We start from the raw sequence: 26,474 nt of genomic DNA, 5'->3' as shown, positions 1-26,474 counted from the left end.
CTGGTGCAAGAAACCGATTCCTGAAAGGGCAATTAAGGAAGTATTGGTCCAAATAACCTTGTCTGCATTGAAGGTGTTCTATGCTAAGCATTTCCCTGTTACATTTACAGAATAGCCGTTGTGCTGTTAGAAGAGCCTACCTTGTGTTCCTTTACTATTACTAGGTTTTAACTTCTAACATGAGAAAAAAAAAATAGGTCACTTAACATTCTCCAAATTAGAATACTGCTTACAAAGCAGATGCTTGCGTAAGGTCATGCTTGGTTCAGTTATGGAAGGCTTTGTGGCTGGGGTCAGGGAAGCAAGACCTTGTGGAGCTTTATCTGAAAAGTTGTATTAAAATCTTTATTGACTCAGGTGCTGTGATGTTTATGCTCTTCAGTTTTTCTTTATTAGCTATTGGGGGGCAGCCCTTAGCATCTCCTCAAGCAGCAGGAAACAGTGGTATTACTGCCACTGTAACTCAGTAATTTTTAATCAGATACCGTGTGTAAAGTCCAGGAAAAGGGCATCAGAAAAGTACAAAAGAGAAAATAGTGGTTAAAGAAGGGAGAAAAAGGGGAGGAGGGGCTAAAATCTGATCTGTTATAACAGTAGCAAAGTTAAGTCTTCCTCATATAGGAAATAGAACTTTTAGCGCAGAAAGGAATTTGCTTTTTTGGTAGTCCAGCTCATTTAGATTTCTGCTTAAGTTTAAGGACTGAAAATTCAGGCCTTATGTTCCTATCTGAGATATTTGAAAAGTTACGTATTTGTTTATTTTTGTAGCAAGTGTTGTGCCTTATGGTTTATGTTAAAAGAGAAAACAAGTATATTACACCTGCAACTTGAATACAAAGACTTTTTCAATAACAGTCTTTTATTCTTAATAAGTATAATTTCAGTGTGTTTGAGCAAACAGTGCACTCTTTATTTTTCTTACTATTTTTAAAGTCCTGAGTTGTTTTCCTGCCGAGGCACTGGAGATACTGGGATGTATTTAGACCAAATGTATTTCTTCCTTTATAGCCTCTGGCTACAGTTCCTTCCTCAGTCTGTTGGTGTCAGGAGTTTTAGGTGGGTGTTAGAGTGCTTATTGTATCTGGATCGTGCTTGTCAATATGGTTTGTTGGTTTGTTTTCTAACAACAATGAAAGAAAAAAACCAACGTGTCAACCTACTTGTATCTGTTATTACATAGCATAGTAGAAGAACTGTAGACATATGCTTCAAACTTGGTCTCACTTATTCCCGCATGTTTCCTTGGCTTTTGGTTGGAATAAAGATTTTCTTACAGGTTGAACCTACATGTACACATTCTGAGTGGTTTATGGGATGAGAGTCTTTAGGATACATTTTTATTCTTTTGCTTCATTTCTGTTTTGTAAGAATAATAAATTCATTGTTTTCATATTCTTTCCCTCAAATTATTATCTTTTTCCTGTAATTTAAACATGATAAGGCAGCTTTAAAAAACCATAAAATATTCCTTGTAAAAGTATGTAAGTGCAGTTTTGATGGCTAGTGTAGTGATCTAGAAAAAGCATACTCTTATAATCCTCAGATGACAGAGATACCATAGACTAATTTAATGCTGGTTTTACATATAAATATTTTGGTATGTTATGTTTATACAAGCACACTTCATTATTAATATGCTTACTTGTGTATATGCTGCAGTATTTTTGCTTAGGAAAAGATATATTTGTTGCCAGAACTACTTCCATACTGGCTAATCTTTCCACAGAAATCTTTCTACAGCCTGCAGCTGTGTGCTAAGCCTGTAAACGGCTGTCTTAGTGACTGCAGAGAGGTGACTTTAGAGTGCCACATGGACAACACTGTAATAAGCAGAAGCCATGAGAACTTTAAAAAAACTAAAGAAGCAAGAGCTTGAAATTGTCTGGTAGTGATTCTTGACAACTAAGCATTGAAGAGGGTCAACTGGGCATTCCGTTGAGGGTGGGGGAGTTTTACATGCTCTGTCCTGGACTTAATATATTGAAGAAAGTGTAGTACAGGTGTAGTGGGAGAAAAAAAAAAAAAGAGTATGTAATTTTGTGTGGCAGACATATTTTAATTTTTATAGCAGAGCAATAGAGCTATGAAGATTTGTTAGGTTAATTTTGTCTCTGACTTTGTAGGTGTAGTAACAGCAAAATTACAGCCAAGAGTAAGCGGAATTTTTAGGTTATGAATACTTCCAAAATGGCTAGTAGGTTTTGGGACTGCAATAAAATATGCAAGGTAGGAAATCCATATGTGCTGTATTTGAAAGACCACTTTTGATCGCAGAAAAGCATTATGAAATAGAAGAATAGCAAAAGATAATGCTTATTTATTTACTTGTGGGTCTACTTGAAAGAGTTTAGTAGTGATAAAAACCCCTAAATCTCTGTACTACAGTGACTGCTTCATTTGGTCTGTTTAATACTGTTGGAGCTACAGTTACATTCTGGCACGTGTGTGATAGCCTCATCGGAGTTTCTTATGTGTAAGTTAAAATTGCAAGGATTTCTTTTACAGATCACACTTTTTGAAGTAGTGTTTTATGCCAGTTTTGCGTATGGTCATTCTTCAAGTTGTCGTTCACTCTAAATTTCAGACAACTTCCAGCTTTCAGAAACTTGGATTCTTTTGAATTGACAATGATTGTAAATAATACTCCGTATGACGTTTTAGAAATAACTTGTGTTCTAGCTGCAGTATTTTTGTGTCCCTGCTAGAATATTTCTCCCAGTGACACCAAGAGCCATGGTTCCATCACACTGAAAGGGTACAGGTACAATATAATTATTTGGTGTACCCAGTCCTTCTGTCATTTACAGTTTATAAGCTCTTCCTGCGTAGGTGAAGTTTCTGCTGTTACACTCAATAGGTTATTTACATTTTACGCTGTTAAACTTAATCCAATTTCTGTTATTACAGTCTTCAGTTTAGCCAGTTCCATATGTCTGATATTCCAGTCTTCCCTGCTGTTACTGCTGCTTTCCAGCTTTGCGATATCTCCAGATTTTATTAGCATGCATTTATTTTGTGCCAGGGTTAGTAACTAAAATGTTTGTTCCAAAACGTATTCTCTTCCTCTGTACTTCCTCTTTCAGCACTATCCATTGTCATCTGTCTTTTAGGCAGTTCCTTACCAATACCTTTACTTGTGTTGTCACTCATTCTTTCAGTGGCATTCTTTCTCATGTGGGAAAAAAAAAATAATCTATTAAAACATTTTCACAGGATTTTGTCTCAGTTCAGTATACTGTTGACAAACATTACCTGATCCTGATGAATTGTGCCTGCAAAGAAATACAGATTTTGCTCCCAGTGTTTGCATGGTCTAACATGGTATTCCTCATAATCGTTCTAAGTATTACATGTTATGTTTAAGGAAGTGAAAGTTGTATAATACTAGTATAGTCTACATGTTTTCTGCCTGATTAATTGCAATAGCTCCAAATAACATTCTTTTTCTACTCACTTCCATGACAAACTGCTATTCCTTTTTAAGAATGTAAAACCCCAAAAGGTGTAGGACATCAAATAACAGAAGCTTGATTTACAGTGATGACTTCTGTCCAATGTACCCAGAAAAGAAATTATTGTCAAATTGAACTCTTTCATAAACATTGATTCAGTCTTGCTTACCTTTTTGCATTAAACTATAGTTACTGGAAAAAAATTGTGTGACATTCTGTATTGCTAATGTCATGACAGCTTTTGATGGTTGAATGGTTAGGACAGTTATAAATGGTGAAATGTGAAACATCGTGATTCCCATTTGACTGTCATAAGCGGGACTAATTTGTTTCTTATCAAAAAATCAGAAGGGTTCTGAGGATGTCATGGGCAAGAAATGCAGCCTTTGTGTGTTCTAATATGTGACTTCAAACTAGACCTTTGCATCCCTTCTCACAGATTTAATTCCAATTAAGGAAAAATGATTTCTAATAAACGATGATGTCTGACCTTAACATGCCTAAGATAAATTAAAACAAAAAAAGTATGTGTCATCAACAATTATGCCAGCTCCATCAGAAACATGAACAAACATAAAGCAGCTTAGTGCAGTTTCCCTGGGGAGATAAGAGTTCTGTTTTCCCGTTTTACTTGTTCTGTCATTTCCCTGCTTTTTCTATGAATATTCCAATACCCCAAATTTCTGTTCTGTAACTTTTAAATGAGTTGGTAACTTCTGTACTCTGTCGGTATCTATATGAATGCAAAGCAGCTTGCTGATTTCCCTACTTACCTTGTGAATGTGTTGCCATAACCTTTCTGTGTTGCTGCCTACCAGAGCTGTGCCTGTCTCAGTGTGTTTGTCTCTGTCTGTTGGCACTAACTGAAGGTGTATCTTACAGTGTCGATGATACTAACATGAAGCCTCTAACATGGAAACATTTTGGAGAATATCACGTAAAACTCCCTAGATTTTCACTGTAACTTTGGGCGTGTGTTGTCTTGTTGCAGATACTGGTTTCTGTGGGTGAGAAAGTGTTGTATAACTGTGCTTGTGCAATTCAGACAAGGAATCATTTCACCAACACATTTTGTCTGTAATATTAATTCCCAATTCCCTAGTACCAGATCAGTGTAATTTAACGTGATTATTAGCAGCATCAAAAATCTTCTAATTCGTCTGCTCTAGAGAGAGTGATTAAATAATAGAGTTCTGAAAAATCAGGAAATCCCTGTTGCCACATGGAAACAGAGAATATCTGGAACTGGGATGAAGAAGTTTCTGGTATCCTGTTAAAAATTTTGACACAATCCTGATGTAGTTCTTGGGTTCTGTTATGATTGAAATGTTCTATAGCTGGTCTGCTTGAACACAGTGCAACAGTTACTGAAAACTGAATGTACATTTAAGGTAAAAACACAGCTAGTGTGTGAAATAATTGAGGTACACAAGCTTGTGTGGGATTTGTACTGCAAGCTTCAACTTCATTTGTATTTTACAGTAATGAGAATTCTTGGCTGAAAGTGTCTGATGGCGTGATAGTAGTTTGTACAACATTCACATAGCATCAGTAATAATCTTATTGAGATTTGTAATTACATTTACATAATATATTAAGCAGAATGCCTTATCTGCTGTGTGCTACTTCACAGGAGGTCAGAGCTGGTCCCTTCAATAGGCTTTATTAGGGAGCTTGAAAGCTGACCATAGACAGATAACAGGAAACTGGAAAATTGGGTCTAGCCAAGAGGAAAAACATGATTAGCTCAAACAGAATTCAGCTGGTAAATCCTTGTTATTGTTCTTAAATAACTGATCTTCTCTCAGTATTGCATACTTTATGAAGTGTAAATAACTTTATCATTGTAACTTTTTAGGGTCTTGCAACAAAATCTTTAAAATACTAACACAACTGAAATGGAGGAGGAAAGGCCACAAAATTCTCAGAATTTATCCAGCAAGATGCATATGACTTTATTAAAAGTACACCTTGAAGCAGATGGCTGAATTACTTGCCCAGTCTGGTCCTGCAGGCCAGCTGATTCACCCAGTGCCTGAGTAGAGGATTTCACATCAATACAGTATTTGAGTTGAATTTAACTTCAGTAGATGCAATTTTCAGGAGAGTGGCAGAGGCTTTTTTGTGAACTTCTAGTCTCATTCATCATTTTGAACCATGATTTTGTATCAGTGCATATGTATTTCTTCATGACATTCAAATCTCAATGCTGCGTTTTTGTTTCATTTGTTATGTTAAAGAAATGTAAGTCAGGCAGTACTTTCCCACTATTACATAGTTTATATACTCCTCAGCTTCAGATACATGAGAAGAAAGAAGATAACTTATGTAGACATCTTCAGGAATGTTTTTATTTATTAAAGGAACCAAGTATAGAGTTGTCTATTTATTAGCTGGAGAGGGTGCTGAGCCATCTTGTCTAGACCATGCTTTTGCCAAGAAAGGCTGGACCAGATGATCCTTGAGGTCCCTTCCAACCTGGTATTTATGATCTATTTAGAACAGATCGTCTCAAGTTGAGTACTAAAAACTCAGTATTTAAACAGTGTCCATTGCCTTCTGATGTTTCAAAACAGAGTAGGTGTTTTTCTTGGAAGCTGTGGGGGAAGACAAATTTAGACATGTAGGTAACCTTGCTTACTTCTGAAGCGTTGTTTTATCAGAATACTTTGGTAATGATGTTGATAATGTCAGGAGCTATGGAAAAAGTTTTCCAATTTTTAAAATAAACACCCTGCTGGAAGCCTTCTGGCTGGTGGTGAATTCAGAAAAGTCTCTCCTGGTTGGAGCTAAGGCAGAGGCACCAATTAGGAGTGGTCTTTGATTACACACTTTCGGATAAAATTAAGTAAACTTTTTACTTTGTTCTTTACTCAGGCTTTTCCTGAAGCAGATCAGAGAGATCACGTACCTAAGGAAAATTTTTTATTAACTCTGCTTATCTGTCATGTTAATAAATAATTTGTAGAGTAACTGGTCTGCTTGCTAGTTTAAGTTCCAAACTGCTGTTCCCTGCTCTAAAAAATTTGCTTTTCACTTTGGTTTCCAGAGAGAGGAAGGCAATGCTTGAGTCTCAGCCAGACAATAATGAATAATACAGACTTTAATCAAGTCACATAAGTTCAAATATCAATCAGCTCTATAAAAGCAAGCATCAAAACTAATGAGCTGAAACTGCTCGTTATGTGAGTTCTGAAATGCACCTTCTTTAACATTACATATAGCCAAGGACTTAGACAATCTCCTTGTTAGCCATCAGGTGCACAGTAGACAACTAATTCTACTTAAACAGGCAAGCAACAATGAGATTAGCTGTAGGTTAAGTGACTGAAAATAGCAACTTTGATCCTCCAAGTGACGAGCTATTTAAATGGAGGAGGATACCAGACAGAAAACAATCATGGGAGCTAGGGAAACAAAAAGGGGAGGAAGATAGGAGTGACTTCTGAGGGCTGGGGGCAGGGGTTACACTTCTGAATATCCCTAAATAACTGTTTGTTCAAAGGTAATATTCTTTGACTTCCTTTTAAAAGTGTGAACTCATCCCCAGCTTTCACTCAGCTGCAGTTCTTTATTTGAATCTGTCTTCAATATAAACACTTGTAATTTAGGCATATAAAATTGATTATGTCATAATCTCTAATAAAAAAAATAGCAGTGGTATGAAGTGCCTAGTTTCCTACCGTATGTTTTTCTCATTGTAACTTTTCAATAATAATTCTGTTGTATTGTGTCGTAGGATCTAAAAATAACAAAGCTGGAATATTTCCCCATAGTTTTCACTGAGATGCAGGCTTCTGGTTCACCTGGGTGCTTCAGCAAACTTGATTCTTAGCAGAGATACAACCTGACTCTTAACCACTTTCCCCTTCAGCGGTCTGCACAGGGTGCTGCTTTTCAGCATTTTTAAGACTCAAAAATTTGCTTTCTGACAAAATCCTTCCTTCTGCAATTAATGTATGAACACTTAATGTCAAAAAAGCACAATTAAAAAACCACAGGTTAACAAAATAGCCTGGCATTGAAATAATCAGCAGTCAGGCTAGGAATGTACAGTACATCCGACATGGGTCATGTCCTTCTGTTCACTGTTTTCTGCCTTTTCCTTTCTGCTTCCATACATCGTGCTGTACAGCAAAGGGTCAGGGAGCTCATCTTTCCGAAGAGAAAAAAATTACTGTGCCCCATCTTGCTTGGTATCCGATGGTCAGATGAAGGATCATAACGTCAGTGTCTTACAAAGGTCTCACCCAAAATCCTCTGCAGCCTGAAAAGTAGGCAGGGTGGAAGAACGCCTGACTGTAAGGAGTTAAAATGAAAATCCCAAACCTCACATATAGGCCAGAAATTTGTTACTTTGAGTGTAATTTAAGTGTCAAAAAGCAAAGCACTCTACTGTCTCAAAATAGCAAAATAAGAGGGGGAAAAAAAAAACTTCTTTCAAGAAGTAGTAAAACTGTTTTTCAGATGGGGATAGGAGCCTTCTGGGGAGTCTTCAAGCCTAACTTGTAACTGCTCTGGACACAGAAACAAACCTTACATTTTTCACATTGAATTAGCTTAGCACAACTGAAAAGCTAATGTCAAATAGTAACGTAAAGTGCATCTTCTTTTACCTGTCAGGGTAGGACTTTTGACTCAAAAGGTTCATTACCAGCTTCTCTTGTGTTCAGGTTTGAGGAAGGCTGGTTGTGCGGGCGAGACCGATGTGCCCGGTGTGGCTGCTGCGGTGTGGTGCTTTAGGTCTCTCAGCAGGCAAGTGCTACCCCCCACTCAGCGTGCCGAAGCTGAGCAACTAGGCACAATGTTTACTTCCCACCATTAAAAAAATTATTTTGGAGTCCTGAGTAAAGAAAAAAAGAAGTCATCATGACAGGGGTGGGTGGGAGGATTTGTGTGTTTCTTCACTTGTGTTTCCCTCATTGGTTTAGAGCCATTTATGTCCCTCTTCAGCTCTTTCTGCTGGTGGGTTCTTCTACCTTGTGTGCTGTCCTCCCTGTGCACGACTTGGTTGAGAATTTCATGAGAGGGTCATGATATGATTCCCCATCTGGCTATGGAATAGCATGCAGGAAACTGTAGCAGTCCTCTACTGCTGCTTTCTTTTCAGCACAAAGCGTTGCAATGTACGCTCCTGTAAGGCACTCATTCTTCTGGCTGCCCCCAGCAAGGCTTTGATTCAGCCTGTATCAATACCGGTCAGGTTGAACTAGCAGCTATTCATGTGGTTGGCATGGAATGAATAATAACATGAAATAATCTAATTTTCCAGTGAAATGCAATTTTTCTTCCTTCCATTGTACACATACCTGGATGTGTTTTCACACATATTCTTACTGATTTTTTTCTCTGTACCTAAAAATCAGTCACTTGGCGTTTCTTGTGTTTGATGGCAGTATCTTCTGCTGTATTTTAACAATTTGTGAATGGAATTCCTTCTACATGGTTATTCATTAACACATTTTATTTTTGGCAAATAACTAAAAGCTATTTGCTTTGTATTGATGTTGTATTGATAAATACAATGCCATATTTCCAATGCAGTGAGGAACATTATCGAGCTGGGGGAAGCAAAAGAGATTATCCTAAATTTAGTTTGATTATTTCAGGAGCGGTAGGTTCTTTGGTCTCTCCACTGTTCTACTTTTTACTTACTCGGAATTAATCTTTGTTCTTATTAACATTCAACCTATATACTGTTAATTTAGGGCACAGTGAAGTAGGAGACATATTTGGTAAAGTAATACTTCTGTCTGTTGTTCTTCAGTAGCCTTTCCCCACATGCCCCGCCACTTTGCTCTCTTTTGGAGAGAGGTAAATATTCTTAACAATGCTGACTTCCATTAAAAAAAGAGGAATCACAAGAAGCTGTGTATCTGCTGAGTAAGCCTTTATTGGGTGAAGGAGGATGAAATCAAAGGATATGTGCAGCACAATAAATGGCTGTATAGTAGTAGTATTTTCTGCAACATTCTCTCTTCCTGCTGGGCAGTCTTTTGAAAAATATGTGAAATCTAAAGCTATACTAGCCCGGGGGAAAAACAGTAAAATATATAGGATATAACAGTGCTGCTTCACGTGTTGCAAGAGCTATGGCAAGTATTTGATGTATCTATTTGTTCTCTTGGGATAGCATTGGTTTTCTTCTCATTGTAAACCATTTTTTATAGCCCCCAGGGTTTACTTGCAGCTTTGCTTCTTATCTTTGTTCTATTTCCAGCATAACTCAGGAACAAGAGTCTATTTAGATTTTTGCAATGTGCTCTCTATTCCTTTATATTTCGGTTGTCTTTAAAGTATGTTTGACGTTCTGTGTGGGGTTTTTTTTCCCCCCTTTAATATATTTTTACAGCTTCATGATGATTTTTATTGCTGATAAAGTACATGGATGGCAGAGGGATAAGATCAAGCTTGTATTAAGACTGTATGCCCTTCCTTTGGCAAAATGAAAAACATCTAGTGATCTCAGAACTCATATTTGTACAGACCTCCCTTTCCCTCACCTCCCATAATTCTTGGTATATTTATATTTATGTTGCTGTGGGATGCAGTATGGACCCAGCAGGTCAGTTTGTTTCTTCATCAGTCCCAGAAATTTTCTAATGATTTGCAACTAACGGCTTGCTTCAGCACTTACAAATATTCCTGATAACTAAAAAAATATATATGTGTGTCTTTATACAGATACACGTACAAATGTCTATAAAAGAATATGTATTAAAACTTGCTAAATTTTCCAGTAGCCTCTGAGTGAAAATTCTTCTGTGAATTGCTTTCTTAGTATTGTCAGTGCATTTTGAAAACATGAGTAGACAAAACATTTTTTTGATTCTCATTGTCAAAACCAAGCAAGTCCTCTGTTTATGTTGTCTAATTTACTCAGAATTATTTAATGTAATCAGCTGTTACAGAGGCTGTGTATGTCTTTACTGAAATACAGAGAGCAGAGACTGCATATCTAAAATCAGAATCAATAGGAAAGAAAACATTTATCTGGCTAGAAATATGTGTTGAAGGTTTTCTAGCATAAGTAGTAATTTACGGTACAACAGCTGGGCATATTCCGGATTCTTAGTTAGCCTCTTCTTTCAGGATTTCTTTGACAGATGGCACTCACAGATGGACATAACATTCTTAAGGAGCTTACTCTTTCTACTGCTTTACCCACCAGTAACTCATGATACTATTAGAAATCTAAAAGCTTTGACATGAATTAGCCTTACTTAGCAGACTTTAATTTTTTAATCTTTAGAATATGCTGCAGGGTGGTGGTTGTGGAGTTCTTAATCTGTTTACTTAAATTCTTAGAAGCCAAAATGGAATTCCAGTAAAGTTGATGTGGGAAAACATGGCAAATATACAAGGGGGCGTTATTTCTTTTAATTATAATGATAATATTTTTATTCCTATCTTTTGGAGGAGAAATGTAGAATTATACAAAAGAGTACAGTTCAGCAACCCAGAAGCAGCTCTGTCAACTGAAGTTCACAGAGTTCAGACAAGCTGCTTGGTATTCCATTATAATTACATCGAAATCTTAAGTGAATAAATGTAATATTTAAAATTGACTGGTCAATGAAATTTGTTTCTGTCACCATCAGCTTAAATTAGTTTGTTTTTTAGAAACTATTTTAAAGTATCATCTCGTAGACAGCCATAAAAAAGAGCAAACTGTGTTCAAGATATTTGAATGTACTTCTACGATAGTTGTTTGTCTGCCACATACTTCATGTTGTTTTTCAATATTCATGAAACTTTGGGCTTAAACTTGAAGGCCATTATTCTCTTGAGTTTTGACTCAAATGGCCATTTTCTGTGATGAATGTTGTTGGTGTGGAGTTTCTGTTGAGGAATGTGAAACTATAAGCAGAATGATCACATCCAAAAAAAGCATTGTGACAGCTGGGCAGGTTAGAGAGGTGAAAATAGTGAGTGCACTCAGCCAGGTCCTCCACGGCATGTATTTGTAGCTTATTAGAAAACTAGGAACACCAGATGGAGGTAGAAAAGTGAACTCAGGGGTTTTATTTTGTTTTCTAAATGCTAAATTATTTTATGAATTTCTAAATTAAAGTTTCCTAACTCTTCCTTCCCAAGTAGTATGTAACCCACCCACCGTGGCAAAACTTAAGGTTCGCAGCCCATTTTCAACTGTTCTTTATCTTCAGGGCCCCTCTGGTGTAGGCTGCTTGCTAAGTGAGCAATCTATGCCCTGCATTGCCTTTTTTTTTTCCCCCAGAGGTTCCTTCATTTCAAGTTATTGTTGTATTTTCAGTGTAGGTACAGTTAATTAGTCACATGAAGGTATAATTTAAACACCTATTTTGAACCCTCCTGCGTGCAAGTAGTTTCTGAAGAACAGTCTAAAAGCAAACAGTCCTGATGTAAATCCTTTTCTTCTACATATACTGATGTATGCTGTACTAGTGCCTGTGTATTCCTGAGAATATTCTTTCATAACAGTAGAAGAGCATGCATATATATGGTTACTTTATGTTCAAATTTATGAACAATTTAGCTAAGGAACACATAGTGAGAAAAGTAATCCATGCACTGGAATACGAGATTTGGATAAGTAGTCCAGACCAGGATAGTGCCTAGTTTGCACCTTCAGCAAATGCCATATATATATATTACCACCCAAAAGTCTTCCTATAAACCTTGCCTTGCTGCTGTTTGTTTGAAAAATAAAAATCTCATCTTCCTTTGCTTGTTAGATTCAAAATTGTTGTACTGTGAGTTTCAATATGGTTAACTAGGGAGTCAGACGAGGATGGAGTCCTTAGTCAAGGAAAGCAAGAGACATTAGGGTAAGCTGTGAACATTGCCGGGGCTCCTGATGTCAGCGGCAAACCATTTGATGAATTTACGCCTATATAATAATTGATATATAAAATAATAATACATATAATACAAACCAGCTCGCTGATCCTTTAACATTATCTGGCAGCAACTGTAAACTTTTCTTGAAATTGTTACATGAAAGAAAGACTGCTTTGGGGAATGGAGCTGTGGTTCCCACACTTCTGAGACACAAGGAAGAGGCTTGGCCGCTGTGCCCTGCCGTAGCTGCAGACTCGAATGCTGAAGCTGTTCTTAGGAGGAGGTAAGTCTCCTCTGACAGCCAGGACTGGTTACACAATGAAAACCTGTGCCAGGGAGCTGTGGTGTAGATGGCTGCTCATGTAGTGTTATCTAATGGCTTGAGGCCAGCCTTCCCAGCATTTATTAACTTAACAGTGTTACCGGTGTCAAAGACTAACCTTGATGGCTGAGTATTTAGGATAAATAGGGGCTTTCTGTTTGTTAGACTTTAGAGCAGGAAGAGGAACTTCTTCATTTTAACAGATCTTGTAAGCCTGACTACTACTAAATGTCAAGATGTGATCAAGACGATTTTGTGGGTTTACGTGTTATATCCTTGTAGAGTTAAGAGGCAGAGAGACTTTGCCAATTTTTATGAACTGCAATTTCCAGTGCAAAGATAGGCACACTATTAATACTAAGGCTAAAGACTTATTCTGTCTTGAGCTACAAGATACCAGAAATTATGCTGCTACAGCTGAATGTGTGGTATCTTTGTGTTGCTGCATTTCAGAATTAGATTTGGGGGACTCTGATACAATATAACCAGAATGTTGTTATTGAAATAAAATTGAAAAGGCAGCTTTAATCATAATTTCAGAATCACAGGATGGTTGAGGTTGAAAGGGACCTCTTGAGATCAATTAGTCCAGCCCTTCTGCTCAGAGCAGGTCAATGAGAGCAGATTGCTGAGCACCATGTCCAGTTGGATTTTGAGTAGTCCTTCCAAATTAACCTTAATTCTGAATAGCCTTTGATCAATTACTGGGAGCTGTAGAGTATTGGTCTGTAGTTATGTTGCAATTTGTCTTGCTTCCTTTAAGAATATTTATCTCATTCTCTGAGCATTGTCCCCTTGAGTTTTACCAATTGCAATCAGTTAGTAGCAATTTTTACTAATAATCCTATGCTGATGTTTGGACTTCTCAAACAAGTACCTGTTTTTCAAATTGACTTTTGTTCCTAAAATTCAAAAACATTCCTGTTTTGTTTCTCCCATCTCTTGTTTTCACATCTTTTGAAACTTTTATGCTTGTACCTCAAATACTTTGCATCCTGAGAGACCGTCATAAATAGCTGTTTGAAACTACTAAAATTACCTGAAAAGGAATACGGTGCAAGGCTGTAGTGTTTTTATGCATGAGTTTTTACTTGACAATACTCTTCTATTCATTCAAATATTCAGTTCTTTCTATGTGCTGGATTTTATACTTGAGTTCTACAAGTTTTGGTCTAATGTGAATAACTTGGGTATTAGAGAACCCTGAGGAAAGTTACAAGCTCCTGTATTGTTGCTGTGTCACATGTACTGTGAGAGGCCAGTTCAATTTTTGAGGGTTTTTTAATTTGTTTTTTCGCTGTTCCAATGTTTGGTAGTCATATTTGTAATATTTTTTTAATTATTATTTTTAAATTTAAACTTCAACTAGTTTCAGGATGCATTGGATATCAGTCTTTATGTTATGTCCGTGATTGTTTGCTGTAAGGAATTGCCTTGCTGATAATGTCTACAACTCTTATTTTGTGAATGTTTAAAATGACGCCTATAAATCAGCATTGTAAGCTACTAAATTTGAAATGCTTATAAAATGACAGGGTCTGTTCCAGGTTTTAGTCTGTAAAACTGACAAGACAATGGAATTAATCTGTAGGCATCACAAGTGACTTTGCCCTGACATCTCTTCAAAAAACTGCATGAGGGACCTAGCGTGCATGTGAGGGTTTTCTGCATAGATACCCAGTTCTGCCAGCTGATTAGCATTTTAGGTGAAAGACAATAGCTACAGGGAGTGTGTAGCTGCCAAGTGCTTATCAAAAAGAATTTTTCAAATCACCCCATATACTTAGTTTTGTAAAAGAAGGAAAAATACCCCTGGATATAAGCAGCTTTAAAAAATAATTATCCTTGTTTCAGAACTGTTATCGTATTGGAAAGATCCATTATTTGAAAGCAAATACATATGCACAAAGGCCACAGGGAGACATTTTTCTAAGGTAAATTAATTCTAGGACATTATAATGTGATGTGGTGGAGCATATATTTATAAGCCAGTAACTGCACTCAGTTTGAGTGTTCAGGAATGAGTATCAGTGCCTGAACAAACTCAAGATGTATATGTGTTGGCTGATGTACTCATTCCCTGTTGTTTGTTATTATTTCCTTTATTAGCATTTGAAATTCATAAAGAACATTGGATACCATTAGCTAAATACTCTGTTGTGTCCAGAATACTTGTCTTAGTGGCAGAAATTAAAGACTCTAGAGAAAAGGACTGGGAGAGGACATGGAGAGGTCAGCTAATACTTTTCCTCTGCTGCAAGGCAAGATCAAACTATAGCTAAACCAGTCTTGACAGATGTTTGTCTAACCGGTTCTTAAAAAACAAAATAATGAAGATGATGAAATTTCCCTAAGCAATTTGTTCCAGTGTCCTACTGTCATCATTATGAAAGTGTTTTCTAATGTCTCATCTAATTCGGGATTTAAATTCATTACTTCTTGTGTAACCCACACTCAGTGCAGATGACAGTTTGCTTTAGTCTTTTTTGCATTTTATACTTCAAGTCTGTGGTACCAGCTCTTTGTAGTAAAAGAGGAATGTAATTATGTTATTTTTAGTGGACACCAAATTTACTACTTTCAATCTGGATTAGGGATTAAAAAAGTAGCAGCACGTATAGCCTGAAACTAAGTAAATTTGGATTCACTACCGGATTCTGCATGTGATGTAGCACATGTACTGCATGTAGTATGTGAAACCTTGATTTCTGTATTGTTTTTCATTTAGTATTGTAATATTACTAAGAATGAAATTTGGTCAGGATGTGTAACAGTATGAATATAAAATTGCACACACAGATCAATAACTAGTGACTATCACAGACCTAGAATCTTTATTGTCTTGGTTTGGTTGATGTTCCCTAGTAATTGATGGGAGTTTGTCCACTGACTTGAATAAGATTTAAATTAATCTCTTGCTGTTGAGAATAGCGAGATTCTTTTGGTAGAGGTGAATTGCCGCATGTTCCTGGAACAACATGTACATAATGATCAATGAGAAACCAAGGGAGTTTTACAGTATTAAGATACTTTTTACGAAAAAAGAGTTGAACTTCTTAATTGTAATTTCAAAATAAGAGGTTTTTTTATAGCATTTATTTTTTCCATATAGTTGCTTTGCTTATTAAGGCTTAAATTCTAAAACGTTTAGTCTTTGACTATTCCTATTGACTTCAAGGCTATATGCAAGGCTACTGTGTCTTTTTTCAGTTGCAAGCTTTAGTTTGTTAGCTTTATATGAAGCAGGTTTTGTTTAATATACAAACATGATGCAACTGTTTGGGTGCTATGTAAATAATAAGGTTGTGATCAAAGTTATTTAAATGATTTTGAATTCAGTTGAAATATGCACTGTTTGGATTACACCCAAAAGTGGAGGACTGTCTGTTTAGGAGAAGGCACAGTAGAGTCTTGATAAGGGGCATGGTTAATGAGGTACAGCATATTCCAGTTTTGTCATGCTGCTATCTTGTGCAGCCTATCTTTTTGGGATTACTAGAGAATAACTGCCGGCTCTCCAAATCTAATTTGGCTCAGTGCACATTGGTCTTTCTGCCAGATGGAGTGTATTTCTAGATTTGCTCACTGGAATTCAGATAAACTGTAGTTGGCAGAATATGGCAGCTTTGACTTTGATACAACCCAGTATACTGTAATGGAAAATAGAAATAAGCTGCTGGACATCAATGTCCGTAGGTTTGCTTGTGGAAAAAAAAAACCTAAAATGCATCCATTGACTAGTATTCTTGATGGAAGTTCACCAGCTGTTTCACTCTGCATATCTGAAGTGGGCTGTTGGTATGGCATCACTGATTACCTTAATAAAAATTTTGCAGGCATCAAATTTTCTCCTTTCATTGGAGTGCTGCCAAAACTAAATGTCTTCATTTCTTATTGTGGATGTAGCATTTCTGTGTGAGGAGGAGTGTGGAAGAAGAGTCTGCCTGAAACAACAGGAGGGAGTGAAATAAACAGTTTGCCAAATTTCTGTCCCAACTAAGGATAATCCTGGTATGCTTAAGGAATTTTGGATAAAAAGTCCAGGCAGTAAGATACTGGTTATGTTTTTTTGGAGTAGGTATCTTGGCAAAGGATAACATTTCTTTTTGTAAGAGTGGATAATTGTAATCATTGATGTCTGCTTTTAACCTTTTGATTTATACTTTTGGGGAATGCTTTTGCATGTATAATGAGAAAATAATGTGCTGTGAATCATCAGTTAGTAATAAGTTGTCTGGATCAGTTTCTCTGTGCCAGCAGTTACACCTGAAACTAATTTATTTTTCTCATCTGCTGGTATTTTAATTTGCATTGGTAGCATTAAAAAAAATACTGTCCACCATGTGAAGATTCCACAGTAAAATAATTTTACATAAGCTATTTACTTTGTTCTTTACTATTCCAAGGACAGCAAATCTTGTGGCTTATGACCTGATTAGGAAAATGAATTAATTTCCATGCTTTTCTAATGTTAACATTAGAAAAAAAAATTCTCTAAATTACCCCTTTCTTACGCAGTTGGCTAAAATAAACTGGCAGTTCAGCTCTCACATTGCTCCTTTAACTTCAGGCAGGTCCATGTCTTTCTTCAGGCTCAGCTCACATGGCAGTTGTTGCATTTAGAACCACATAAGCCCCTTTACTGTCATTTCAGTTCTGCAGCTTTTTGAAGAGCGCACTGTGTACGTGAGGCCAGACCATTGACATCTGAAATGTTTGTTCAAATGTGGACGTATTGGACATATTGAGAGGTGCCCCCTTGCACTATCTGGCCGCCTTTTGTTGATACTAGTTACGGGGAAGGATTCACTTTTCCCTCTATTTCTGCCGGATCATTTTTGTTTTGGAAAAAAAAGAATAAAACACAATACAAATGAATAACCAAAGCGAGCACATTCTGCATCATAGCTAAACAGTTACCAAGAGGAGGGATATCCCTACTGGTCACAAACTCTTTAATGCCAGTAGGGTTTTTTATCACGTAAACTTAGAGATGTGGGCCTGTAAGTTGGTCCATTAGCATAATCTCTGGTGGTGTCTGACATGACTGCTGCTTAATCAGTTACAGTTCTTGCATTAAATGTCACTGATGTATCTTCCTTTCTGTTTGTCTGGTTCCCTGCCTCCACGAGGCTGCCCATGAAACAAAATTAACCTCAGATTCCTCTGGAATCGGCTGCTTCCTGTGCCATAGACCCGAGGAACTCCAAGTAGTCTTGCCAATAACTGAGTAACATTGATTCAGTGATTCAAAGAATGACATAGATGAACCTCAGGAACAGGTACGCTTTGAAACCATAAGATGATCAGATGATTCAAGTTGGAAGGAACTTAGCGAGGTTGTCTAGTCCAAATCTCAATATGCAAGGCTTCACTATTTCTGAAGTTTCATTTAGTATCAGAAATTAATCCAGGAAAAAGAAAAATACGTTCACATGTATTAAAAATTCTTTTTAGTTTGTTTTACAGCTGGAATGTGCTATGGATTTAGCATGTCTCAGAGGGGATACTTTTTCTTGAGTCTTACTGAACAAATGAAATTCTACTCTGGCTCATTAACAGAGAAATCAAAACAAATGGCAATAATCCAGATATCTGCTGTAGTCCTATTTCAGAATGTTGTTTATATTAACACAGTATGTAAAATGTTTGGGTTTTAATTATGGCTTAAGAAAGTAAACTGTTTTAAAGAGAGGTGAGTGAAGTCATCCAGGTAAGCGTGCCAATCTGAAGAACAGCTCCCCAGATTAAACCGAGAAACATTATGAAAAATGATTCATTAAAGATTTTTCAAAATTTTTTCATAAGCCTCCACACTAATCTTCTGTGCAAGTGATTCCAGTATCACACAGACTGTTTATTCCTATTGCATTCTCCAGATGAACAGAAGTAAATAACCGAAGTCTGCAAAACAGGTACAAAGAACACCACTTTATCCAGACTACTCTGCAGTGCTGATTTTTCTCCTACAGTCAAGGCCAATGCAGCTCAGTAAAATAGCAGTCACTTCTGTATTCTGAGTTGGAGTCATGGTTTAAATGGACATACGTGTTCTTAAAGAAGTTTATTTGGTGCTGGTATATAAAAAAAAAAAAAAAAGGCAGAAGAGCAGTCAGTCTTTGTGCAGTTCATGTCTTCAGTTGGTAATGCTACGAAAAAGTTGATATGAGGAAGGTTTGTATTTCTTTAGGTATGTTGAGTACCCGTGTCCCCTTCATTCGCTGTGGAGTATGTTTGAAGAGCTTCTAGCTTGGTTTGTATGAGGTGTAACTCTGGCAACCTGTAGCCATTGCACGTTGGGCTTCCCACATTCTCACAGAAGTTGCTGTCAAGTGAGGCTGAGCTGTCCGGGACTTGGTGGAACTCATGGTCTCTCCAGAGGGGGTACAGTGTGGTGGTGGAGCAATTGCCCAATTCCATACTTGTTCCCACTGTAAATCTGGTTCATAAAATGGCTTCCAAATGCTTATACTTCTTGAAACTGAATTATTATTTCATGTTTCAAGTGAGCAGATCTTTCATTAAAGTGAATTAATTACAGGGTTATTAAAGTATTAGTGCTCCATAGCCTTCTAGCCAGATGGTATTAGTTGCTTGACTGAGCACCAGTGTTATTGTTGAGTGATGTTGAGGTGGTTTGCTCACAGTCACCTAGTAACTCGTCTACAGAGGATTCAGCCCAGTGGTCTATTCACTAAACCATGTAACGTTTCATTATTTGCTCATTACTTTTGCCATATTTTAGCTACTTGGTCTGGAATTTTCCTTCCATAGTATCTGCCTGAAGCAGTAAGTGTCATTTCTTTCCAGGAACAAGATCAAGAAACACACATTGCTTTTCCTATGTAGATTTTAAACGAATAAAAGAATTCTTACAAGCCTTGTGAGAGATTTTTCTGCTCTGGGAAATGGAGACACTGTTGAAATCCAGGAGAGAATCTTCCTTGAGTCCTGAGCATTTTCATTCTTCTGCCCCACACCTACATATTTTCAGGTTATAATTTTCCCCTTAGTATGGCAGTTGTTAAAGAGTTTCAAACAACCATATGCAGAGTTTAGTCCCTAATGCTTTTCAGTTTTCTTCTGCTGTAGGTTTGCGCTGTTTCAGAGCTGTAAGAATGAAGAGACTTGCTCTGCAGTTTTGGAAAATGCTAGTAAATAGACACTAGAGACAGCGTGGAAACTCTTTGTTGTTAATAGTGCTGCTCTTTTTGGTACCAAAGAAGATTCCTGTGCAACAGAACAAAAACTGGACATGAGGAAAGAGGATAGTAAGGATTGAGGGAATATGAAGCCAGTAAGAATGGGAGAGGAATCTGGGAAGTGACTGGGGCAACAGTGACTGCTGAGAAGAGAGGTGGGTGAAAAAAAGATTACTTAAATGTGTACATGGCAGGAGATTATGATTTAGGAATGAAGCTAGGAGTGAAAAAAGTAAATAAAAGGGGAGGAGACGTGGGTTGGATAGGCTGTGGAGAATTGGACATCTTGGCTTTTGAGGTTAGTCTAGGAGGGAGAGAGTGATGGGAATAAAACTGCAACCGAGATGGAAGTGTGCAAAGGATCCAGAACCAGTTCATACAGTGAAGAAACTGGGATAAGCCAGGGAAGGCGGAGGGGGTGTGAAGGGGGAAGCCCATCCTCTGTTTAGAACAGAAGATATATCAGTTCTGATCACTAAGGGAGAATCACCAAATGATGTTCAAAACAAATACCTGGAAAAAAACTTGAAAGTTTAATGCAGTCTAACAGCTGCAGGCTCAGTAGAGATGGAGTAGTTATGGTAGATTATTTTTCCTGATAATCACCACCTTCAAACTCTTCAGTTACCCTGGCAATAATTACTCCCTTTCCTTGTTCCCGTCTGGGGCTCATAATTTTCTTAACTTCCCCTTTGCTTATAGCCTACTCTGCTCTGCAGGTGCCAGCAATTCTTGTATTTCAAACTGCCTTTTATTAATGTAGTTCACTTGAATTCAGAACAGTTCTTCACAACCCATACCTTCTGTTACAAGAGCCGAAAAGAATTTGTATGCATTAAGTTGGTCTCTCTTTTTTTTTTTTACCCCTTAACAATAAAAATTATTCTTACGAAGTTATTACTGAACCTTACAAACTTCACTCTGCAAGAAATACTTGTTCTTCTCAGTGCTTTCAATGTTTTTTGCAGGTTTAGTTTTTTGCAGCGTTGACAGCAGCGTGAGATTTTTTTCATGTTTTCTGCAGTTTTGTGAGATTGAATGGGGGGCGTTGGCATGATGATGATTACTACTATTATTATTATTACTGTTTCTCTTGGGAATATATTAAAAGATAGAACATGGATAAATGGAGCCTCAAGGGTGACTCATGTTTTTGTTTAGCTTGAACTAGGTCCAGCTTCTAAGAGGAACTTGATTTTAGGTGCGTGTTTTTGCACAGTGTTTTGAGCTTAAGTTATAATTCCAGAGGTCTCAATAGCATGTGTTTGTTTTTATTTAGAAACATGTTTAAGGAATGTTTTTGGTGGGTGAATGTAAAATAAATAAAACTATTTCAATCTGGAGGTTGCAGTTCTTCGGCTTATTCAGTGTCAGCAAAAAATGAAGCGGAAGAATGTTGTTTAGAGAACGGACTCAGTTAATTTTTATGATTTACTTTGTTGAGAATTGTCTTTATGCTCAGGTGCAGGATGCAAAAGTATGATTTGTTAAGTCGTGTGTTTGCTTTTTACTTTGTAAATGTTTCTGCATATGTATAAGGTGGCTAAAATTTGTTTTCATCATGGGCCACTGCCTGCTTGTCTTTGGGTAACACAAATTCAGAAAGTATTTTTCTTCAGACAACATACTGTTACCATGTTCATTGTCACTGAGTGTGTAGCAGTGCGACGTCTCCATGCCATTGCTTCTATAATGTTGATTGTGGTGTTCTAATTTTTTTGTCATTATAAATTCTCGTAAACATTGTTTATAACTCAATTTTTATTAAAAAACAAACCAACCCAAACAAACACACACACACACACACCCCCCAAACAACAAAACCTTGCTCTCATGTGCAATTTAAACATCTGAGCTTGTGAATATTTTGAATTTTTTCTGCAAAGCAATTGATTACATTAATTTAATTTATTAGTTGTTAGGGGAATGAAGTGAAGTCGAGGCTTCAGTTTTTTGTTTGTTTTAGTAGATTTGTTCTTATGTCTTACAACAATTTTATATGACTGTTCACCGAGAAAGTGCTTGCAGTACATTATTCATACAGTCGTAGTTTACCTTTTGACTATAATAGGTAGGGATAGAGTAAGAATGTAATAATGTCATATTTTTTTAAAGTAGCTTAATGGATATTTCTAATAACTCTATTTTAATGAAAAGGAATTTCAACATTTGAACGTAGTTTGCAAGTTGAACAATAAATGTGTCTCTAGTGATGTAGAGAGCGTAGATGCTTTCATCCTAGTCAGCTGCATACTGGGGGGATACTCTGTATTTCAGTATATTTAGGTAGCTGGGGGGGGGGGGGGGGGAAGTCAAGTTTGCAAAATAAGGAGTATTTATTATGTCGCCTGCTTGGAAAGATTTTTTTCAATGTGTATCATGACCTGAACAAGACAGCTGCAGAATTTGGCTAAGCAGAGCTGCAGTCGTGTGTACAACGGCTTTGTTGGCCATTTCAGCTGTACAACAGACTGAGATGTACATGGGAGAAAAATGTTGATGAAAGACACTGAATTGAAAGACGCGTTAATTTTAGGGTTTCATTGACCTTTGTTCTATAGTAAAGTGTAGAGATTGTTTTCCAGCTCCGGTGTAAGTGTGTATCTTTAAATTGAGAGTACTTTACTAAACTTCTTCAGATGATTGAGAAGTTTTATGTATAAAAGTTCAGAGCAAGTAAAATTCTCCTCTCCATCTGTGAGAGATGAGAGGAATTTGACCACACAATTCATACTAAAATTAATAGGCATTATATGGTTTGATCTACAGCCCTTGTCATGAGATGTCCCTGGTGCAAATTGCACCGTATGGTGAGTTATTGTGTTCTGTGTACTGATTTGTTGCTGGTTTTTAATAAGAGTGTTGCAGAGTTAATGTTTGGACTATATGTTATGCAATACATTTTTTGTGCTAACGCTGAATTGTGTTTTATTTGCAGGGATATTAAACCAGACAACATCTTGATGGATATGAATGGACATATTCGATTAGCAGATTTTGGTTCTTGTCTGAAACTGATGGAAGATGGAACGGTAAATTAGGAAGAATGATATACTCCTAAGCACCTTTTCTTCAGTCCTTTGTTAGCCACTAAAATGTGTGCTAATAAAGAGAAAAGGTGCCTTATGTCAAACAAAATGGAATTGTAATGGTATTGGTATGTAACTAACCTTGATTCAAAATATGGCTGCACACTGCTTGGATTTACTGTATATTAAAAGCTGTACAGATGCATATAGTCAACTCATGAATAAGTAAAGAGAAGCTGCACTGTCTGTACTGCGTAGGTGTTTGTTGATGAGCTGTGAATCTCTCAGTTTTGAGCTCTGAAGTCTAGGCTTTATGAAAAATGTAAGCTTTAGCATGAGCAGGATGAGATACTGAAGTATGATGATGTGCTAATAATATACTTAAATAGTATATTTAAACTTTCACAGTTCATAGAAGGTGTGATTAGAATGTAATTCCAGTATGTTAATCATGTCCCAGAGTCTTACAAAGTATTTGGCTTAATATATGTGATTACTTAATCTATAATTACTTAACAACTCTAAGCCTAAGAATTGACAGTTTTGTTCTTCCTCTGTTATTAAATATTTGTAAGAGTTTAGCAACAGTATGTTATTCGGATGCCTATTTTTGCAGTGCCTTGGATGGTTAAGTATTTTTTTATGTATTTAGAAGCCTTTGTTTGTGTTCAGATGTTACTGTCGTAACCAGAACACTAGGCTAAATTTATATATATGTGCACAGTGCCACAAACAGCAGTGTCTGTAACAATGGAAGTTGATTTTCATCCTGGAAATGTGACTTCTACAGGTCCAATCTTCGGTGGCAGTTGGAACACCAGACTACATCTCCCCAGAAATCTTGCAGGCCATGGAAGATGGAAAAGGGAAGTACGGGCCCGAGTGTGACTGGTGGTCCCTAGGCGTTTGCATGTATGAAATGCTTTATGGAGAAACGCCCTTTTATGCTGAGTCCTTGGTGGAGACCTATGGGAAAATAATGAACCACAAAGTTAGTGCACTTTCTGTCTGTAAGCTAATTTTTAATAAGTAATAAGGTAATTTAGTCTTACTTAAAAATGAGGGTTTATGTACTAATTAAGTTAATGTTCATAAATGTAAACCAAAAAAATATGTTTCTATATAGTAAGTTTATGGTTATGGATTGCAGATGGTCTGCTTTAGGATAGAGCAGTTCAAAATAAAAATCTGGATTTGGAAACATGACTGTTAGTTCACTTTATGCAGTAATTCTTGGCTACGTTACATCCCTCCTTTATGTTGCTTTTTTTCTGGTGGATCCATTGGCTGCCTTATGCTGAAGATTCTTAAATGTTCTTCCACATGGAGTCAGCTGTAGAATTCAACAGTGTAAGAGAAATTTAAATAAAGAAGAACTAGGAGACTAAAAAATCTTAGCAGCTTCTATCCTTTGAAGAATTTTTCCTAGAAACCTTCCTGCATATATTTAAGAACTGGAGTATTTGCACACTACTTTATCTACATAATGATTTCCACTAAGAAGGATGATTTTCCCAACTTTTTCTTGGTAATAAACTATTTTATCTTATTTTATTCTTTAAGGAGAGGTTTCAGTTTCCTGCTCAAGTGACAGATGTCTCTGAAAGTGCAAAGGACCTAATCCGTAGGCTCATTTGTAGCAGAGAGCATCGACTTGGACAAAATGGGATAGAAGACTTTAAGAACCATCCATTTTTTGCTGGGATTGATTGGGACAACATTAGAAACTGTGAGGCACCTTACATCCCAGAAGTCAGCAGCCCCACTGATACATCAAACTTTGATGTGGATGATGATTGCTTAAAAAATTCTGTGAGTACAGAATTGACATTTTGACAAAACTGCTTTTATAGTGTACTTTATAACAAAATACGTGTAACTGGCAGTTTACTCCAGTGTGTTCATTGTGTTCTGCATAAACAGCAAGTAAGTGCTGCTTTGAAGAGCTAGGGTGGGGGAATACATTCATAGTGCAGAGGCTGATACTCCAAACATACATGTGTAAGGATAACTTCAGTTCAATTTTGCAAATTCATTGTAACTTTACACGTATTTGACTAACATATACATCTGTTATTTGCAGTAACAAATTCTTAGTGTCCATGTCTTATAAAGAATAATGTATATACACGTCTGCAAAGATGCAGTATTTCTAGCAGAGCATTGTTGAGACTTGTACTAAGTTTGCATAATGCATTTCGTTGTAGTGCTCTACTCGCTCATACCTCAGTCAGATTCCATTCAGTTCATTCCCACTAAATTTTTTCCAGCATGTTTTCTGATTTGACTTGAGTTTGAGGAAATTTAGGAGAAATGTTACAGCCATTTCTTCAGGAACAGTTTTGGCGAGAAAGAAATTATTTTGCCTTTGCTTAAAAAGCTTTGCAGATACTGTTTTTTAATGCCTTAGTGTTTGTATGCTTTCGAACAGGAACTTTGATGGATGGTAGAGGTCTTAGCATCAAAGGAGTGCCTTGTGTTGTCTGCTTGGAAGTACTTTTGTATATGTGTGTGTGTTGAAAGATGCAGGAACCTGCTGTTCAAATGTGGGGTGAAGCATTTTCACTATTTTTGCTTTTGTTTTCTGAACTGCCTGGGTATTTCAGTTTCTGAGCTTTCTGGACCTGCAGATAAGCAATAGGCCAGAAGAACTGATACAGGTAGTATGATCATTATTTGCATTCCCTTTCCATCAGCTGCACAGTAAAACATGGAAAACACTGACTAAAACACTTTGTGTTCTTTTCTCCCCAATAGCAAGTGATAGGACAAGAGGAGGTGGCCTCAAGTTGTGCCAGGGGAGGTTTAGATTGGATATTAGGAAAAAATTTCTTCACTGAAAGTGTTGTTAAGCGTTGGAACAGGCTGCCCAGGGATGTGGTGGAGTCGCTGTCCCTAAAGATATTTTAAAAGACATACAGATGTGGTGCTTAGGGACATAGTTTAGTGGTGGACTCGGCAGTCCTGGGCTAACAGTTGGACTGAATGATTTTAAGGGTTTTTTCCAACCTAAACAATTCTACGATTAGATCTCAGAATCCTTTCATACAGGCCAATTAAGCAAATCAATCTAGCTGCATAGTATGACGTGCATTTTTCTTCTTTTTTTCTTGATTTTTTTTCCCTCAGTAGTATCTGATATTGCCCATGTCCCTTCACAACTGCAGAATTTTGATCTTAAAACTTTTTTTACACAGTCTTCAGATATCTGTTTGCATATTATTTTGTCCAGGAACAGCTATTGGGATTGGGTGGCCAGAGTGGATGCTGTATGTAGCAAGTCTTCATTTGTGAAGCTGAAATACCTTTGGAGGCATTAAATTAAAACACATTTTAATGTTGTCCAGTCCACGAGTCCTCCTTTTTAGAGCCTCATCTCCCAATGGAGGCACTCAGAAGGTGCCTGTGCAGTGTGAATGCTTTACCCTTGTGAAGAAGCAGGGAGCTGCAGATGAAGAAGGAATGCTCTGTGACAAGTTACTAGATTCCCAGCCATGAAAACTGAGTCCAGTTCTTAATTTGCCTTAGACGTTTGGGGGCCGCACGAAATGCCATTGAACTGTTAGAGACGAATGCTGGTTTCTAGAGCGTCTTTTTCAGTTTCCTAATTTGAAACACACGAAGGTTGTATTTTGTTCTGTTTTAA

General features: G+C 37.1%; 1 protein-coding gene across 7 annotated transcripts in view; it reads left to right on the top strand.

Annotated features, from left to right (window-relative positions):
• The window catches only part of CDC42BPA (CDC42 binding protein kinase alpha), a 188,876-nt gene that overhangs the window by 85,309 nt on the left and 77,093 nt on the right, over positions 1-26,474 (top strand). For all 7 annotated transcript variants that reach the window (XM_080408787.1, XM_080408785.1, XM_080408784.1 and 4 more), the window contains exons 7-9: positions 22,738-22,831; positions 23,619-23,819; positions 24,392-24,640. In XM_080408787.1, coding sequence (XP_080264913.1) covers positions 22,738-22,831; positions 23,619-23,819; positions 24,392-24,640 — 544 coding nt within the window. The remainder of the gene's footprint in view (positions 1-22,737; positions 22,832-23,618; positions 23,820-24,391; positions 24,641-26,474) is intronic.

The sequence above is a fragment of the Falco punctatus genome, assembly GCF_963210335.1.
Source record: "Falco punctatus genome assembly, chromosome: 12".
NCBI classification, from domain to species: domain Eukaryota; kingdom Metazoa; phylum Chordata; class Aves; order Falconiformes; family Falconidae; genus Falco; species Falco punctatus.
The sequence above is the reverse complement of the archived record's forward strand: the minus strand, read 5'-3'. Positions and strand labels throughout refer to the sequence as shown.